Raw genomic sequence first — 19,549 nt, 5'->3', positions numbered from 1 at the left:
TAATATTTCACAAATAAATGCAAACCATCCAACAAATTTGCATGAAACCTTTGAACAAATGCCAAATCATTTCTGTCTGTTATGATTGTGAGAGACTTGGCTCTTTATGTGATATACCTACCTCTGCTTGATTTTCTCACAAATGTGTCCAGGCAGATTTTCTCACAAATGCAGTTGAGCAAATTTTAAGGAGGTCTAAGGCTATGCTTACACGGAAACAATTCTGAAGAGAAAACGCAAAAGTGGTGTTGCGTTATCACTTTTTATTCTGCGTTTAGACGAGTGTTTTGGGTGGGAAATCCGCGTGCATATGGTGACGCAAAAGTGCGTGAAATTCAATGTAGTATGCACTCCAGGCGCCTTGGTGGCAACGTGAAGCACTGCCACACAACAACACCAAGTCCGCGCGCCTGTGTACAACCTTCACTGTCAAGCAGACTTTTGCGTTTTTACCTTTTACACGGGAACGTGGCTGGGGAGCGTTTTTAAAGGGTTAGTTCACCCAAAAATGAAAATTCTCTCAGTATTTACTCATCCTCATGTTGTTCCAAACCTATATGTGTTTATTTGTTCTGCTGAACACAAAGGAAGATATTTGGAAGAATGTTTTAATCAAACAGATCTCATTCCCCATTGACAACCATAGTAGGAAAAAATACATACTATGGTAGTCAATGGGGATTGAGATCTGTTTGATTAAAACATTCTTCCAAATATCTTCCTTTGTGTTCAGCAGAACAAATAAACACATAGAGGTTTGGAACAACGTGAGGGTGAGTAAATACTGACAGAATTTTCATTTTTGGGTGAACTAACCCTTTAACATTTCCACTCTGGAGGGTGGTTTCACTTTTTTGCGTTTTTAAGCCCCCAAAACGCCATCGCCGTGTAAACGAAAGGCACATCCTGACCCTGTCAAATATTTTTAGTTTTCACCCGCGAGCGTTATCGTGTAAACAGGGCCTTACACTCTCTATAATGAACCTTTTTGAGGTTTTCTTTCGAAAATTTTTTATTACTGTACATATCTAGACAGAAATCCACATTAGCACTTAGTAGCACTTCACTCTCTCTAGGATAGGGAAATCTATAAGCTGATAGCCATCATATGTCGCTAGAAGATGATTTTATTTGTTCATCTAAAACTAAAATAATTGTTTTACAGCGTTTCAGTAAATTTAGAAAATGTTTAATTTTAAATTATATATAATCATTTTATTTATATTATCTTAAAGAATAGAATGTTTTTTTAGCTTTAGTTATGGCTCGTTTCCACTGAGTGGTGCGGTAAGGTACGGTACAGTACAGTGTAGTTCGGGTCGGTAAACCATGATCTGGCTTGCGTTTCCACCACCAACAGTACGCTTACTTGATGGGCGTGGTGTTTGCCAGAAAGAAGCGATCGACGTCATTTTCGCGCGAAGAAAGCGACATAGTAAACAACAATGGATGACACAGAGCAGATCTTTCTCTGCATGTTTGTCACAATAACAAATAATCCATACAAAATCCAACAGTACTGTCTGACTTTCCAACTAAAATACACGGGGAAACCCAATAAGAAAAAGAAGGTACTGCAATATCGTGATCCTGCACATCCTTAATTTCCCTCTCCATCAATTCCAGTTTTTCAGGTGCAACACGATAAAAACGCTGTTTAGGCTTTCCATCCCCAACATCGATATCATGTTCAACCCAATCTGTACGTAATATAACATCATCAAAAAATTCGGGAAAACTACACAATACATCACATAACTCCTGGCATCTTACAGGAGATAAATGACGGAGACGGAGAGTAAACTCCAAGTTTTGCAATAACTTAGACTTATTCAAACGGCCGCAAAAAACACAATCATCAGGCGAAAGGGTCTTCTCTTCCTCACCCACCAAACTCACATTACCCCCACTGATAGAAACGGCCGAAAGTGCTGGATGTCAAAGATGTCAAATTTTCTACAGGTAGATTAGTTCCAACCACAATTTTGCAATTCTGTTTGCAAATTACTAGAATTATGGTTTTGGGAAACACTAAATCATTGAACTTTGATACCAAATGTACAATCATAGTTGGCTAAAAATGCCTTTGAGAAACACAAGCAGTGCACCAATCGCAGAAAAGAGAGCTAAAATTGTGCTTTCACTCTTGGGGTATGACGACAAGACTTAAGCTGTGGTGACATATAAATAAAATGGTCAAGCCAGATTAAATATATTCAGAGACAAGCAGATTGTGCTCTTCATAACAAATGATAACTCCGTAACACTGATTAATAGATTAGACTAAGACTTTATATAAAGTGACGAGACAACTGTGTATATATCGGTCATTGTCTTTGGTAAGTCTTAGAATATTTCAGATGTAGTCATATTATATCAAACTTATGTTAAATAATTATACAGTAATCAATAATATTGCTTGAGTTCTGTAAGAGAGTGTAGATAAGAAAAAAAATTCCCTACATAAAAGTTAGTAATCTTTCTACAGGAAGAAATAGATTCTGGAAGCATGTATGATATACCTGTAGAAATGCTTTGAGATATGCTGTTAATAAGTGTTTTCTCACTTAATTTGTATGTTTTCTTTAGGTCACAAATGGATAACCTGACATTCAGATACAGTGTACTCTTACTGGAAGGACTGCAAGTTACACCCCAGTCCAGCAAGCTCATGTTCATTTTTCTGTTGATAGCTTATGTCTTTGTGATGGTGTCTAACATTTGGATTTTGATTCAGATCTCAGCAGAAAAAAGTTTACACCAGCCAATGCACATTCTTTACTGTCACTTGCCAGTGAGTGATATAATGGGATCAACTGTCGTCATACCACGTTTACTGAAGGACTTATTAACAGACCCCTCTGAGCGGCACATCACATATGTGGAGTGTGTTTTTCAAGCATTTTTTGGCCATTTATATGGAACAACATCCAATACTATTCTAATGATCATGGCCTTTGACAGATATGTGGCTATATGCAATCCATTGCGATACCCAACTATAATGAGCAATAAAATGATAGTTAAACTGTCAGCAGGAGCCTGGGTTGCTGCAGTAGTGCCGGTGTCAGTTTTGATCGGCCTCAGTGTGCGTCTGTCTCACTGCAGATCATTCATTTCAAACCAGTCTTGTGACAACGCTTCACTATTTAAACTGTCCTGTGAAAGCACAATGATCAATAATATATATGGATTAACTTTTACTGTGGTTTTACTCACATCCTCATTGGGATGGGTGTTCTTGACATATGTCAGAATAGCAATAGTATGTATAAAAAACAAAAACAAAGCAACCAACAGCAAAGCCATTAAAACCTGCAGCACTCACTTAACTGTTTATATTATCATGCAGATCTGTGGATTTGTACCAATATTTCTCCATCGTTTCCCAGAGTATACTGAAAGTAGGAAGTTCGGGAGTGTAATGTTTCATGTTATACCACCAGGATTGAATCCCATAATATATGGTTTACAAGCCAAGGTAATAAGACAAAGATTGTTCAAACTTTGCATGAAAAAAATTAATTCTAGCTAATTTTAGTTTATTAAAATATTGATTTATGCAATAAAGCAGCTACTGTTAGGATGTGAACATTTTCTTTGAGTGCAAATTTGAAATGGTAAATACTTTGAGAATTCAAGAATTTACCTGTGTGTTTAGGCATTGCAGACAAAGCAGGTCGCATGTAAAGACATATATAACATAGATATGTGATAAAGATCAGCATAATTCATGAATGTATAATTTGCAGCTGGTGTACATTAAATAAATATAAATAATTACTGTTAATTTGTTCTTTTCATCATTTCAAGTGTGTAATTAATTTATACTATAATGAGAATGTATTAAGCAAAATGTGTGTAAATAAAAGCAGGTAATATCTGTGCATCAGGATTTGCACATGCACAGAAATATTTGAAGCTTCTGGGAGCTTTGATGGAGTCAAACCTAGATTGTTACAAAATTATCTCAACTGAGATTCAAGACGACTAGTATGGAGTTAATAACCACATACAGCCTGGATTTCATGTTTCTAAATGAATCTTGGCAGAAGACAGCTGGAGTGTAACGGTCCTCAGCGAAACATCCCCTCCAAACTTTACTATGAGTGTCTGCAGAGCTGTTAGGAGAGGTGAGGGTTTAGCTGCTCTTTTTAAAGATCTCGATCAATGTAAGTACATGTCATTTGAGAATTATCCATCTTTCGAATATTCAACATGACATCATGACTTTTGCGTAAACATACACGCCACTTTCGAGTCAAGTGGCGTGTTATCTCTACGCATTTTGAGCTATCCGCGTGTATGCGTACATGTCTACGCCATTAACGTCCGAGTGATTCCGCGTGTCTGTACACGCCGTCAAATGTCCGCTCGAAACTAAGCAAAATTTAGATCTACATCTGGGGAGCGATCTTTTTTTTTTCCTAGGATGGTAAGGGAACACTCATGAACGCAATTAACCCCAGTGATGGTTCGGTTTAGGGACGGGGTTAAGGTAAGTCATATATTTATATATACAGTAATAACGTTAAGTCAATGCCGTTCATAAACGTGCTGAAAAGCGATTATGCGTCTTGATAGCACGCCAAAAATGGAAATACGAATTGGCGTGTCATACACACGCTACTTCATGAGATCAGTCTGGAATATTTGGGTATTGTCCCAGATAGCAAACTGACATTGAATCAACGTGGAAATATGACATCGAAACAACGTTGATCTGACATTGTTTTGCTCATCGAATTAACGTTGAACCAACGTCAGACGCGTCATTCTTTCAAAACTAACGGAAAATCAACTTGAAATCAACGCGTTGTTTCAACGTTATGAAAGCAAACCAATTTTCGATTTCATTTAGCTTTGAAGAATGCCGCGTCTGACGTTGGTTCAACGTTAATTCGATGAGCAAATCAACGTTGTTTCAATGTCATGAGAGACGTCGTTTCCACGTTGATTCAATGTCAGTTTGCTATCTGGGGTGTTAAAAGTTGCTCCACGCATTTTACTTGTCATTGTTTACAGGCCTCCAAATACTCTCCAGCCTTTGCTGAGGACCTTACAGAACTGTTATCAACAATTGCCTCGGACTCGGAGTTTGACTGTTTTTCCATTGCTAGAGATTTTAACATTCACATAAATAATGCAGAAACCAATATGGCAAATGAAATCAAAACCGTTTTAAAAACTTTTGATCTGACTCAGCATGTACATGGTCCCACACACAATCGTGGACACACTCTAGATTTACTTACACATATGCAACAGGCCGAGTCGGTTACATACGTGTTACCCAGCACTGATTCTATTGCAATTATTTAGGACAATTCTTATGGGATTTTATGGGATTAAAGTGTTAAAGTTGACGCAGTTCGAGTTCCCTCGAAATGTATTTGGGAAACACACCCCTGGCAAGTAGTGCACCAATTGCAGAAAAGAGAGCTAAAAGTGTATTTTCACCTTTGGGGTATGATGACGACTTAAGCTGTGGTGACATAAATAAAATAGGCAAGCCAGATTAAATATATTCAGAGACAAGCAGATTGTGCTCTTCATAACTAATGAGAACTCAGTAACACTGACTAATAGATTAGATGAAGTGACGAGACAACTGTGCATCTATCGGTCATTTTCTTTGGTAAGTAAGAATAGGTGTAGTCATATTATATCAAACTCATGTTACATACCTGTACAGTGATCAACAATATTTATTCAATTCTGTAAGTGCATGTGAAAATGAAAAAAAAAGAAGGCCAAATCGTTTAAAATGAAGAAGTAACCTTTCTACTGGAATAAATAAATACATATTGATAAAACTAAGAAAACCCTAGTAAGTATCTTTTGAACATGAGTATATAATATGACTTTTCTCTGGAAGCATATATGATCTTCATGCAGCAATGCTTTGAGATATGCTGTTAATATAGGCTAAGTGTTTCTCTGTTAATCTGTTTTCTTTAGGTCACAAATGGATAACCTGACATTCAGATACAGTGTACTCTTAGTGGAGGGACTGCAAGTTACACCCCAGTCCAGCAAGCTCACATTCATTTTTCTGTTGATAGCTTATGTCTTTGTGATGGTGTCTAACATTGGGATTTTGATTCAGATCTCAGCAGAAAAAAGTTTACACCAGCCAATGCACATTCTTTACTGTCACTTGCCAGTGAGTGATATAATGGGATCAACTGTCGTCATACCACGTTTACTGAAGGACTTATTAACAGACCCCTCTGAGCGGTACATCACATATGTGGAGTGTGTTTTCCAAGCATTTTTTGCACATTTATATGGAACAACAGCCCATACTATTCTAATGATCATGGCCTTTGACAGATATGTGGCTATATGCAATCCATTGCGATACCCAACTATAATGAGCAATAAAATGATAGTTAAACTGTCGGCAGGAGCCTGGGTTGCTGCAGTAGTGCCGGTGTCAGTTTTGATCGGCCTCAGTGTGCGTCTGTCTCAGTGCAGATCTGTGATTCCATACCACTTTTGTGACAACGCTTCAATATTTAAACTGTCCTGTGAAAGCACAATGATCAATAATATATATGGATTAACTTTTACTGTGGTTTTACTCACCTCCTCATTGGGATGGGTGTTATTGACATATCTCAAAATAGTGATGGTATGTATTAAAAGCAAAAACAAAGCAACCAACAGCAAAGCCATTAAAACCTGCAGCACTCACTTAACTGTTTATATAATTTTGATAATCTTTGGTTTTGTTCCAATTTTTCTCCATCGTTTTTCTGATTATGCTGAGAGTAGGAAGTTCGGGAGTGCAATGTTTTATGTTATACCACCAGGACTGAATCCCATAATATATGGTTTACAAGTCAAGGAAATAAGACAAAGAATGTTAAAACTTTGCAGAAAAAAAGTTTATTCTAACTGATTTTAATTTATATTCATTCATGTAAGGAAGTACCCAAATGCAATGATGTATAAGCATTTTCTCTGAGTGCAAATTTTACATGTGAAATATACTTTAAAATGTATTTTACAGGAGCTTTTCTTATATAGGCTAATTGTGACAAAACATTTACAGTAAACTGTATGTATCAAATAAATATGTGCTTACACTCAGGATTTAGACTAAATTGTATAATATACAACTGGTAAATACTGCATAAATTCTAACAAGTACACCTAAAGGGTAAGTGAAAATTCTGTCAGTAATTGCCCACCCTCATGTTGTTCCAAACCCGTAAGACTTTCGTTCATCTTCGGGAAACAAATTAAGATATTTTTGATTAAATCTGAGAGCTGAAAAAAATAAATAAAAAATGAACGTTCCTTTCCTCCTCTGTGGGCCTCGAAATTTCATGTAGTGTACTAGGTTGTGCTTCACACACATCACACTCATGACTGTCGGCCAATAAGCCTACGGGTGATGTACAACACAGAAGCACTGCGCAGTTAAACTACGTGAACTATCTTGAGGCACTCAGAGAAGGAAATTAATAGTTGAATAAAGTGGACACAATATAGCACAATAATTAAAGCAAAAAAAACAAAAAACAAGAGAAAAATAATCAGGGGCCTCATTAATAACCATTGCGTACGCACAAAACAGGGTCTGAAAGAGGCACATGCCACTTCCAACCAGAGATATATAAAGTACTAGAAACCTGGACTTCAGTAAAAGTACAAGTGCTCTATCAAAAAAGTGACTTAAGTAGAAGTTGAAGTGCTCTTTAAGCACCACACTTAAGTAGAAGTACTAAAGTATTCAACATTTTTGTACTTAAGAATTGCAAGTAGTTTATTTAAAAAATCACTACTTAAGTACTAAAAGTAAAAGTACAAGTATTGTATCATGTAATTATTAAAGAAAGCAGTCAAAAGTTTGAACTAGCAATCAAATAAGGCGCTTTGGCGGGATACAAATTTGCTTTGGCGGCCGCCAAAAAAAAATTAATTGCAGGACAACCCCTGCATTAGTAGTTAATGTGCGTGTCAATCAATTCCATTACCCTATAAAACTGGCGTGTGATTTAGGCAGCATGAAAGCCAACTTGCAACGAATGATTCGTAAATTTTGTATAATTGTAATGAGTAACTAGCAGAACATTAAAAAAACTATCGAAGTAAAAGTATTAAATTCATCGAAAACATCTACTGAAGTAAAAGTAGAAGTATGAGAAAAAAACAATACTCTAGTAGAGTACAGATACAGCATTTTAGTACTTAAGTACTTGAGTAGTTCTACTTCGTTACTATATATCTCTGCTTTCGATGCATAAATTGTAATTTATAAAAGCAAACATGACGGGAAATTTGTGCACGGGTCTCTCTGTTGCCGAGGCACGGAGACGACTCAAATTTCGGGGATAGCAAATGGATCTGACAGCGGGGGTTGGGACGAGCTCAGCTCTATCTCAGCTTTCACATGCCAGATCTAGTGGACTGCGATTTCCAGTTCCAAGGAATTGGTATCGTTAGTGTTTTGTTTTAAAAAGAAAGAGTACAAAACAAATAAAAATGTAAAGAGACGCTTGCGAGCTTCCTCTCTCCCGAATCGGTGTCATCGTTTTTAACCCCGACGTTACCCACCAGCCATCATAAATAATGAATACATTTTTATTAGGCAGCCCTGGTGGGTATGGAATGAGTATGAGGAACGACTCTCTGAGGAGGATCGCAGCGCTGCCAGTTCGGTTGTTCCCGCTGGTGGCCACAGAATTATATGTATATATATGTTTTTCCGATATAAAGATAATGGGAAAATAAAGATAGAAATATGTCTGTTCTTCTGGACGCTCCGCTTTCAAGAAAACTATGAAATAATCCATTCAGCGGTGTTCCAGAGGTTTCTTCCTCACCAATGTTCCTGAGACTGCTGGACGAGAGCAGTCTCGGCCTATTAAGCTCCTCGCAGCACAAGGTGCAAAACAGAACAGTCTATAGCCAGTTAGAGATATGCAAGATCTGAGGACTGTTTTATCTCTAAAAAAGCTTGGACAAACGCAGAGGCGGTCAGGCTTCTAAGGGTGGTCCCCTCTGGGGTAGGGACGGTTTTGAGAAATCGTTTCTCCTCAGTGCCCTTTGGGGCGCGACTCTCTGAGGAGGGTCGCAGCACTGACGGTTCGGTTTCCCTGCCGGTTCGCCGTTTCAGGGCACCGAGGTGCCTGCTTTATCCAACGGTCCTCCGAGTAGGGTCGTAGGAACGAAGCTAGTTAAGAGATAGGCAAGTCATCTCTAATAGGCATTATCTCTAATAAAGCTTAGACAAGAAAATGAGGCTATCAGGCTTCTGAGGGCTCCTCCGGGGCAGGGACAATTTTGAGAAATCGTTTCTCCTCGGCAACCTCTGGGGTGCGACTCTGAGGAGGGTCGCAGCGCTGCCAGTTCGGTTGTTTCCTGCCGGTTCGCCGTTCAGGACACCGAGGTGTCGGCGTCCCCATACGATCCTCCGAGAAGGGTCGTAGAGCGGTCAGTTCGGTTGCTCCCTGTCGGTTCGCCGCTTCAGGGCACCGAAATGATTGTTCAAGCAAATCCAGAGGCCAGTCTTGAGAGACTGGTTCCCCTGGTAGAATTTCTGGCAGCGTGAAAACTACTGCCACACATTTCTCAGTGGGTCCTGCACACTATAGAAAAGGGTTTCAGAATTCAGTTCGGTTCTTGTCCGCCCAGATTTCTAGGGGTCCTCCTCATAGTGGTGGACCCGAGCAGGCTTTGGTTATGGAGCAGGAAGTATTGACACTTCTGTAAAAGGAGCTGTAGAAGGGATTCCTCCTCCCAGCAGACAGCCATTACTTCATTGTCTCTGAAAGAGGATGAGGTGTTGCGTCCTACTCTGGACCTGTGTAAATTAAACAGCAGGTTTCAGAATCATAAGTTCAATATGCTTAAATATGGTTGGGTCACAGATTCAGTCCGAGGACTGGTTTCTCTCAATAAACTTAAGGGACGCTTCCTTATCTTTCCATCCTCATCACAGGAGATTCCTGAGGTTTGCTTTCGGGGGCGAAGCATACCAATATCGGGTTCTCCTATTCAGCCAAGGTTCTCAGCCCACACCTTTGTTTTCAATATGCATGGATGCAGCTCTGGCTCCTCTGGACTCCAGGGCATTTGCGTATTATACTATCAATGATTGATTGATCCTAGCTCAATCTGAGCATGTGGCAGTTTGGCATTGAGATGTCGTTCGTCTCATTTTAAGATGTTGGGGGTTGTTGCTCAACGCCAAGAAGAGTGTGCTCTGAGGACCACTTTTCTAGGTGTAGCCTTTTACAGCAGTAAATGGGGTATACATCATGGCAGCTGCGTCCAACGTAATTACTTTTGGCCTTCTGTACATGAGACCCATGCAGTGATGGCTCAGGACCAAGGGGTTCTCTCTGAGGAGAAAAACATTTTTCGCATGATTAAGGTCACGCGGCTTTGCCTTCGTGCTTCGGTCTCGAGGAAGAACCTTAGTTCCTCGCCCAGGCCCACTGTTGGGGGCTTCTTGTCGACGCATAATGTTATTGACGGATGCTTCCCTCACAAGTTGGGGGGTATATCTAGGCCAGTTACTCACGGTCAAGCATTTTTTAGACTGGTGTCTCTCATGGCAGCTGTGTCCAACGTAGTTACTTTTGGCCTTTTGTACATGAGACCCATGCAGTGATGGCTCAGGACCAAGGGGTTTTCTCCGAGGAGAAAAACGTTTCGCATGATCAAGGTCACGCGGCTTTGCCTTGGTGCTTCGGTCATGTCGAAGAACCTTGGTCCCTCGCCCAAGCCCAGTTTGGGGGCTTCTTGTCGAAGCATAATGCTATCAACGGATGCTTCCCTGACAAGATGGGGGTGATCATGAGTGGTCGCTCGGCGAATGGTACTTGGCAGGACCATCTACCTTTTAGCACATAATTGGCTAAACATAATTGGATATTCCCGAAAATCTCAATAATTCCTGCCAGACCCTAGAGGTCACTATGTGTTTGTCCTTTCGGATAAAACACCGATGGTCTCGTATATCGGAGCAGATATCCTGTTGAGGCAGGGGCTGAGGCCCAGGGAATGGAGACTCACCCCTGAGGTGGTGGAGCTTCTTAGGGAGAACTAAAGTCAAACTAAAGTCAGTCGACATTTCACATTGTTGGTACAACGCATTGCTCTATTTGGTTCTCCCTCACACATCCAGCTCTGTTTGGACTGGATGTGATGTATTAGGTGTGGTTAACATTACACCGGTACGCATTTCCTGATATCTTTGCTCCTGGGAGTTCACCCTCATTTGGAGTTTGGATACTGTGGCTTGGCCTCTGAGGGGGCCCGACTCATAGAATCCTGTCTCTCGACTGAGGTCGTTAAGACCATTCTCCAATCCAGAGCTCCTTCCACGAGAGAAACAATATGCATTGAAATGGAAATTATTCTCCATCTGGTGTGGCGAACATCACCAAGATCCTGTTAACTGCCCTGTTGGTACAGTTCTTGATTTCTTGCAAGACCGTTTCTCTGCTGGATTATCTCCTTCTACCTTAAAGGTTTACGTGGCGGCTATATCGGCCTACCACACCCCTCTGGGGGGTACTTCTATCGGGAGAGATCCTCTAATTACTAGTTTTTCTCGGTGGTACATGAGGTTGAGACCTGCACTGCACTCAGAGCACCGGCTTGGGATTTGGCCATTGTACTTGAGGGTCTGGCTTTGGCTCCCTTTGAGCCCATTGAAGAGGTTTCAGAAAAATTCCTCACTTTGAAAAATTTTCTCCTTGCTGTTTCATTTACCGGAGATTAGGAGATTTGCATGCCCTGTCGGTTGCTCCTTTATGCCTGGAATCTGCACCGGGTATGGTGAAAGCATTTCTATACCCTAGACCGGGTTATACTCCTTAGGTCCCAGTTAATTTTTGGGGGCCTTATAGTGCTGCAGGCCTTTTATCCTCCACCTTTTAATACCCCAGATCAGGAACGACTGAACCTGTTATGTCCAGTTCGGGCATTAGATGCCTACGTTCACAGAGCTGCCCTGTGGCGTAAGTCTGAACAATTATTTGTCTGCTTTGGGTCACTCAAGAAAGAGTCCCCTGCATCTAAACAGGTTATGAGCAAATGGATAGTCGAGGCTATATCATTAGCTTATGAAGCGGCTGAACAGCTTTCACCTATGGCTGTTCGGGCCCATTCTACTAGAAGTATGGCGGCCTCTACGGCCTTTATTCCGAGTGTTTCCCTTCTTGATATTTGTAATGCGGCAGGATGTCCTCTCTGCATACATTGGTCAGATTTTATGACCTTGGCCTCTCCACTCCTGGGGCTAGGTTGCTTGCTTCTTAGTGTGCGCAAGGACTTCACACAGAACGGGCATTTCTCAGCATGGCGTAGTGGTTATGGGGTTCCCATCGCGTTTGACAACGCAGCTCGAAGTTCCCTTGAAAGGGAACGTCTCAGGTTACGTATGTAACCCTGGTTCCCTGAGAGGGAACGAGAGCTGCGTTCGCCTGCCATACTTCCTGCATGCCCTGATCGACTTGCTTCAGGCCTTTCACAGAAGCTGTCGCGGTCTGATCTCAAGGGTGCTTTATAGTTTCCTGGTCGATGACGTCCCCTGACGTCCTACTCTCTCATTGGACTGATTGTACAGACGCTTCACGACGCAATCACACAGAGCGTTCCCATCGCGTTTGACAACGCAGCTCTCGTTCCCTCTCAGGGAACCAGGGTTACATACGTAACCTGAGACGTTTTGGTCACTTTCTAAAGAAAATCAAATATATATATATATATATATATACAGTAGATAGCCTATATAGAAAGATAATAGCCTACAAATATAATTTCACTCACCAAGCCTATCACTTGAAGCCAATATCCATCCCTTCTTAAATGTCCGCGCCAGCAAGCGTGTTGGGCCGTTTAGTGAAACTGACGCACATAGCCTATCTAACGGCAGATGAAGTAAAAACCTAAAACCATAAATCTTTAGTATGAGTCCTAATCATAAATACAGTGCATTTTCACAACAACAGTTTAAATACATAAAACAATTATTTAAACACTGTTTTACTTCTGATGTAAACATTTAGATTAAATATCCCATTCTCATTATTGGACCAATAATGAGACCAAGACTGATTCTATTGCAATTATTTAGGACAATTCTTATGGGATTTTAAGGGATTAACGTGTTATAGTTGACGCAGTTCGAGTTCCCTCGAAAGTTAACTTGCGATCACAGTTGCCTAAATGCATTTGGGAAACACACCCCTGGCAAGTAGTGCACCAATTGGAGAAAAGAGAGCTAAAAGCGTATTTTCACCTTTGGGGTATGATGACGACTTAAGCTGTGGTGACATAAATAAAATAGGCAAGCCAGATTAAATATATTCAGAGACAAGCAGATTGTGCTCTTCATAACTAATGAGAACTCAGTAACACTGACTAATAGATTAGATGACTCTGTATATGAAGTGACGAGACAACTGTGCATCTATCGGTCATTTTCTTTGGTAAGTAAGAATAGGTGTAGTCATATTATATCTAACTCATGTTACATACCTGTACAGTGATCAACAATATTTATTAAATTCTGTAAGTGCATGTGAAAATGAAAAAAAAAAGAAGGCCAAATCTTTTAAAATGAAGAAGTAACCTTTCTACTGGAATAAATACATACATATTGATAAAACTAAGAAAACCCTAGTAAGTATCTTTTGAACATGAGTATATAATATGACTTTTCTCTGGAAGCATATATGATCTTCATGCAGCAATGCTTTGAGATATGCTGTTAATATAGGCTAAGTGTTTCTCACTTAATCTGTTTTCTTTAGGTCACAAATGGATAACCTGACATTCAGATACAGTGTACTCTTAGTGGAGGGACTGCAAGTTACACCCCAGTCCAGCAAGCTCACATTCATTTTTCTGTTGATAGCTTATGTCTTTGTGATGGTGTCTAACATTGGGATTTTGATTCAGATCTCAGCAGAAAAAAGTTTACACCAGCCAATGCACATTCTTTACTGTCACTTGCCAGTGAGTGATATAATGGGATCAACTGTCGTCATACCACGTTTACTGAAGGACTTATTAACAGACCCCTCTGAGCGGTACATCACATATGTGGAGTGTGTTTTTCAAGCATTTTTTGCACATTTATATGGAACAACAGCCCATACTATTCTAATGATCATGGCCTTTGACAGATATGTGGCTATATGCAATCCATTGCGATACCCAACTATAATGAGCAATAAAATGATAGTTAAACTGTCGGCAGGAGCCTGGGTTGCTGCAGTAGTGCCGGTGTCAGTTTTGATCGGCCTCAGTGTGCGTCTGTCTCACTGCAGATCTGTGATTCAAAACCACTTTTGTGACAACCCTTCACTATTTAAACTGTCCTGTGAAAGCACAATGATCAATAATATATATGGATTAACTTTTACTGTGGTTTTACTCACCTCCTCATTGGGATGGGTGTTATTGACATATCTCAAAATAGTGATGGTATGTATTAAAAGCAAAAACAAAGCAACCAACAGCAAAGCCATTAAAACCTGCAGCACTCACTTAACTGTTTATCTAATTTTGATAATCTTTGGTTTTGTTCCAATTTTTCTCCATCGTTTTTCTGATTATGCTGAGAGTAGGAAGTTCGGGAGTGTAATGTTTTATGCTATACCACCAGGACTGAATCCCATAATATATGGTTTACAAGTCAAGGAAATAAGACAAAGAATGTTAAAACTTTGCAGAAAAAAAGTTTATTCTAACTGATTTTAATTTATATTCATTCATGTAAGGAAGTACCCAAATGCAATGATGTATAAGCATTTTCTCTGAGTGCAAATTTTACATGTGAAATATACTTTAAAATGTATTTTACAGGAGCTTTTCTTATATAGGCTAATTGTGACAAAACATTTACAGTAAACTATTTGTATGTATCAAATAAATATGTGCTTACACTCAGGATTTAGACAGAATTTATGCAGTATTTACCAGTTGTATATTATACAATTTAAACAAGTACACTTAAAGGGTTAGTTCACCCAAAATAATGAAAATTCTGTCAGTAATTGCCCACCCTCATGTTGTTCCAAACCCGTAAGACTTTCGTTCATCTTCGGGAAACAAATTAAGATATTTTTGATTAAATCTGAAAGCTGAAAAAAATAAATAAAAAATGAATGTTCCTTTCCTTCTCTGTGGGCCTCGAAATTTCACGTAGTGTACTAGGTTGTGCTTCACACACATCACACTCATGACCAGTGTCGGCCAATAAGCCTACGGGTGATGTACAACACAGAAGCGCTGCGCAGTTAAACTACGTGAACTATCTTGAGGCACTCAGAGAAGGAAATTAATAGTTGAATAAAGTGGACACAATATAGCACAATAATTAAAGCAAAAAAACAAAAAAAAAAACAAGAGAAAAGTAATCAGGGGCCTCATTAATAACCATTGCGTACGCACAAAACAGGGTCTGAAAGAGGCACATGCCACTTCCAACCAGAGATATATAAAGTACTAGAAACCTGGACTTCAGTAAAAGTACAAGTGCTCTATCAAAAAAGTGACTTAAAGGAGCTAAACGCAAGTCTCTGGGTTTTTGCAGAACTACGCCCCCTCTGGCGACAAGCGAAACTGCAACCAGAGCTGTGCGCGTTCATGGAGGAACACACACACACACACATGTACGTTTGCACGAGCTGTTCATAACCTAAGGAGCACACTATGCGGCACACATCTTTTGTTACAGTCATAATGAGGCAATACAGTAATAATTCTGCAAGTCATTTAAAATATATGAAAGGAAAGTCATTCGAGTAAATTACACACTAATGTGTGTGAGAGGGGGAAACGGGGGTAGTAGAAAACTTCGGTTTTTGTTTCCATCTATCTCCCTGTGCTTACTGTAGCCACTTATGATTGAATTATTATGGAAACACGTTCAGTTATCACTTTGTATAGGACCCGTTTGAGCCCTAGAGCCGACCGGAGATCTCTCCGTTTGTTGAAAGCTTCCCGATGCTGACTCTCGTCTTATTCCGACGCCTGGCACTGGACAGACTGAAGTTTTATTTTCTGTCTCACGTGGAGTTTGCGTTGGGGGGTTTGCAATGAGCTACAAGCCGGTCTCTTTCCGCGCCATATACAGATTAAATGAAGTGCACGTCACCGAAAGCAACAGATATGAGCTGGATTTTATTAATCATCGGCTAATTTCAAAATCAGCAAAGACAGCAATAAGAGAGATCGGCAACAGGCCTGGTAAGATCATTTAATTTCTTTACTTTTAATGAAGATGGTAGTGTTAAGCGTCTGCGACTTACTTTCACTTTGATTTGCGATAGATTGCGGCGCTGACTTGATGAAGGGGCTCAGCTGCTCATCTGAGGTGATGCGCATCGTCATATATGACTAAAATAACATGACATAACCTATAGCTTGGTTTCAACAACCAGATGCATTTACACTTGTCCAGTTTCGTCTGGAATGCGGCCCAGACCACGTCCTCAAGAGCGATCGGATTCAAATCCGTCTCGAATGCGTTTCGGAGGGCATTTACACCCTTGTCTTTTCACAATCGAATAGCTATCCGATCACAGAAAACACATGAAGTGACCAGGTGTAAACAGCCCCTTTGAATCCATCGTCTACTTTTGTGGTAAGCTGACTAGAGTTGTGTCGCTCGAGTTGTCATCTCTGATACGCAGAACGGCGGCGAATAGCTCCACGAACCTGCCAGACATAGCCAGGCGAGCGTGAACGCGCATGACGTCACGCCCAGTCTCAGATTCGAGCCCGAATCCCTCTTATATATTTCACTGTACAGGATTATAGAGGCGATCGCAGTGATCAAAGAAGGGCTCATTCAGCCCATCAGGCGATTGTTTAAGCATGTATGGGTTAGAAAACGGCTATTTTTAATATGAAAAGTTGCGCAATGCACCTTTAAGTAGAAGTTGAAGTGCTCTTTAAGCACCACACTTAAGTAGAAGTACTAAAGTATTCAACATTTTTGTACTTAAGAATTGCAAGTAGTTTATTTAAAAATTCACTACTTAAGTACTAAAAGTAAAAGTACAAGTATTGTGTCATGTAATTATTAAAGAAAGCAGTCAAAAGTTTGAACTAGCAATCAAATAAGGCGCTTTGGCGGGATACAAATTTGCTTTGGCGGCCGCCAAAAAAAAATTAATTGCAGGACAACCCCTGCATTAGTAGTTAATGTGTGTGTCAATCAATACCATTACCCTATAAAACTGGCGTGTGATTTAGGCAGCATGAAAGCCAACTTGCAACGAATGATTCGTAAATTTTGTATAATTGTAATGAGTAACTAGCAGAACATTAAAAAAAACTATCGAAGTAAAAGTATTAAATTCATCGAAAACATCTACTGAAGTAAAAGTAGAAGTATGAGAAAAAAACAATACTCTAGTAGAGTACAGATACAGCATTTTAGTATAAGTACAGTACTTGAGTAGTTCTACTTCGTTAATATATCTCTGCTTTCGATGCATAAATTGTAATTTATAAAAGCAAACATGACGGGAAATTTGTGCACGGGTCTCTCTGTTGCCGAGGCACGGAGACGACTCAAATTTCGGGGTTCGCAAATGGATCTGACAGCGGGGGTTGGGACGAGCTCAGCTCTATCTCAGCTTTCAGATGCCAGATCTAGTGGACTGCGATTTCCAGTTCCAAGGAATTGGTATCGTTAGTGTTTTGTTTTAAAAAGAAAGAGTACAAAACAAATAAAAATGTAAAGAGACGCTTGCGAGCTTCCTCTCTCCCGAATCGGTGTCATCGCTTCTAAGGGTGGTCCCCTCTGGGGTAGGGACGGTTTTGAGAAATCGTTTCTCCTCAGTGCCCTTTGGGGCGCGACTCTCTGAGGAGGGTCGCAGCACTGACGGTTCGCTTTCCCTGCCGGTTCACCGTTTCAGGGCACCAAGGTCTCAGTGTCCCCAAACGAGCCTTAAAAAAAGAGCAGTCAGTTCGGTTTCCCTGCCGGTTCGCCGTTTCAGGGCACCGAGGTGCCTGCTTTATCCAACGGTCCTCCGAGTAGGGTCGTAGGAACTAAGCTAGTTAAGAGATAGGCAAGTCATCTCTAATAGGCATCATCTCTAATAAAGCTTAGACAAGAAAATGAGGCTATCAGGCTTCTGAGGGCTCCTCCGGGGCAGGGACGATTTTGAGAAATCGTTTCTCCTCGGCAACCTCTGGGGTGCGACTCTCTGAGGAGGGTCGCAGCGCTGCCAGTTCGGTTGTTTCCTGCCGGTTCGCCGTTCAGGACACCGAGGTGTCGGCGTCCCCATACGATCCTCCGAGAAGGGTCGTAGAGCGGTCAGTTCGGTTGCTCCCTGTCGGTTCGCCGCTTCAGGGCACCGAAATGATTGTTCAAGCAAATCCAGAGGCCAGTCTTGAGAGACTGGTTCCCCTGGTGGAATTTCTGGCAGCGTGAAAACTACTGCCACACATTTCTCAGTGGGTCCTGCACACTATAGAAAAGGGTTTCAGAATTCAGTTCGGTTCTTGTCCGCCCAGATTTCTAGGGGTCCTCCTCATAGTGGTGGACCCGAGCAGGCTTTGGTTATGGAGCAGGAAGTATTGACACTTCTGTAAAAGGAGCTGTAGAAGGGATTCCTCCTCCCAGCAGACAGCCATTACTTCATTGTTTCTGAAAGAGGATGAGGTGTTGCGTCCTACTCTGGACCTGTGTCAATTAAACAGCAGGTTTCAGAATCATAAGTTCAATATGCTTAAATATGGTTGTGTCACAGATTCAGTCCGAGGACTGGTTTCTCTCAATAAACTTAAGGGACGCTTCCTTATCTTTCCATCCTCATCACAGGAGATTCCTGAGGTTTGCTTTCGGGGGCGAAGCATACCAATATCGGGTTCTCCTATTCAGCCAAGGTTCTCAGCCCACACCTTTGTTTTCAATATGCGTGGATGCAGCTCTGGCTCCTCTGGACTCCAGGGCATTTGCGTATTATACTATCAATGATTGATTGATCCTAGCTCAATCTGAGCATGTGGCAGTTCGGCATTGAGATGTCGTTCGTCTCATTTTAAGATGTTGGGGGTTGTTGCTCAACGCCAAGAAGAGTGTGCTCTGAGGACCACTTTTCTACTGTAGGTGTAGCCTTTTACAGCAGTAAATGGGGTATACATCATGGCAGCTGCGTCCAACGTAATTACTTTTGGCCTTCTGTACATGAGACCCATGCAGTGATGGCTCAGGACCAAGGGGTTCTCTCTGAGGAGAAAAACGTTTTTCGCATGATCAAGGTCACGCGGCTTTGCCTTCGTGCTTCGGTCTTGAGGAAGAACCTTAGTTCCTCGCCCAGGCCCACTGTTGGGGGCTTCTTGTCGAAGCATAATGCTATCAACGGATGCTTCCCTCACAAGATGGGGGTGATCATGAGTGGTCGCTCGGCGAATGGTACTTGGCAGGACCATCTACCTTTTAGCACATAATTGGCTAAACATAATTGGATATTCCCGAAAATCTCAATAATTCCTGCCAGACCCTAGAGGTCACTATGTGTTTGTCCTTTCGGATAAAACACTGATGGTCTCGTATATC

The 19,549-nt window shown here is 40.9% G+C and overlaps 3 protein-coding genes across 3 annotated transcripts in view; all 3 read left to right on the top strand.

Annotated features, from left to right (window-relative positions):
• Positions 1-3,720, top strand: part of LOC120494446 (olfactory receptor 4B13-like) — a 35,044-nt gene extending 31,324 nt beyond the window's left edge. The window contains exon 2 of the mRNA XM_089123659.1: positions 2,590-3,720. Within this exon, the coding sequence (XP_088979785.1) occupies positions 2,590-3,535 (946 nt within the window). The 3' untranslated portion in view covers positions 3,536-3,720. The remainder of the gene's footprint in view (positions 1-2,589) is intronic.
• Positions 3,721-5,956: 2,236 nt separating this feature from the next.
• LOC120494447 (olfactory receptor 4B13-like) lies at positions 5,957-6,907 on the top strand. Its single transcript, XM_039693598.2, has one exon. It carries the CDS (start codon positions 5,969-5,971, stop codon positions 6,905-6,907), a length of 939 nt encoding a protein of 312 aa, XP_039549532.2. The 5' UTR covers positions 5,957-5,968.
• Positions 6,908-13,782: 6,875 nt separating this feature from the next.
• On the top strand, positions 13,783-14,727 carry LOC120494448 (olfactory receptor 4B13-like). Its single transcript, XM_039693599.2, has one exon. The coding sequence runs from the start codon at positions 13,789-13,791 to the stop codon at positions 14,725-14,727; it is 939 nt and encodes a 312-aa protein (XP_039549533.2). The 5' UTR covers positions 13,783-13,788.
• Positions 14,728-19,549: the final 4,822 nt, after the last annotated feature.

The sequence above is a fragment of the Pimephales promelas genome, chromosome 19 (assembly GCF_988280905.1).
Source record: "Pimephales promelas chromosome 19, fPimPro1.hap1.1, whole genome shotgun sequence".
Taxonomy (NCBI): domain Eukaryota; kingdom Metazoa; phylum Chordata; class Actinopteri; order Cypriniformes; family Leuciscidae; genus Pimephales; species Pimephales promelas.
This window is presented reverse-complemented; position numbering and strand designations above follow the sequence as displayed.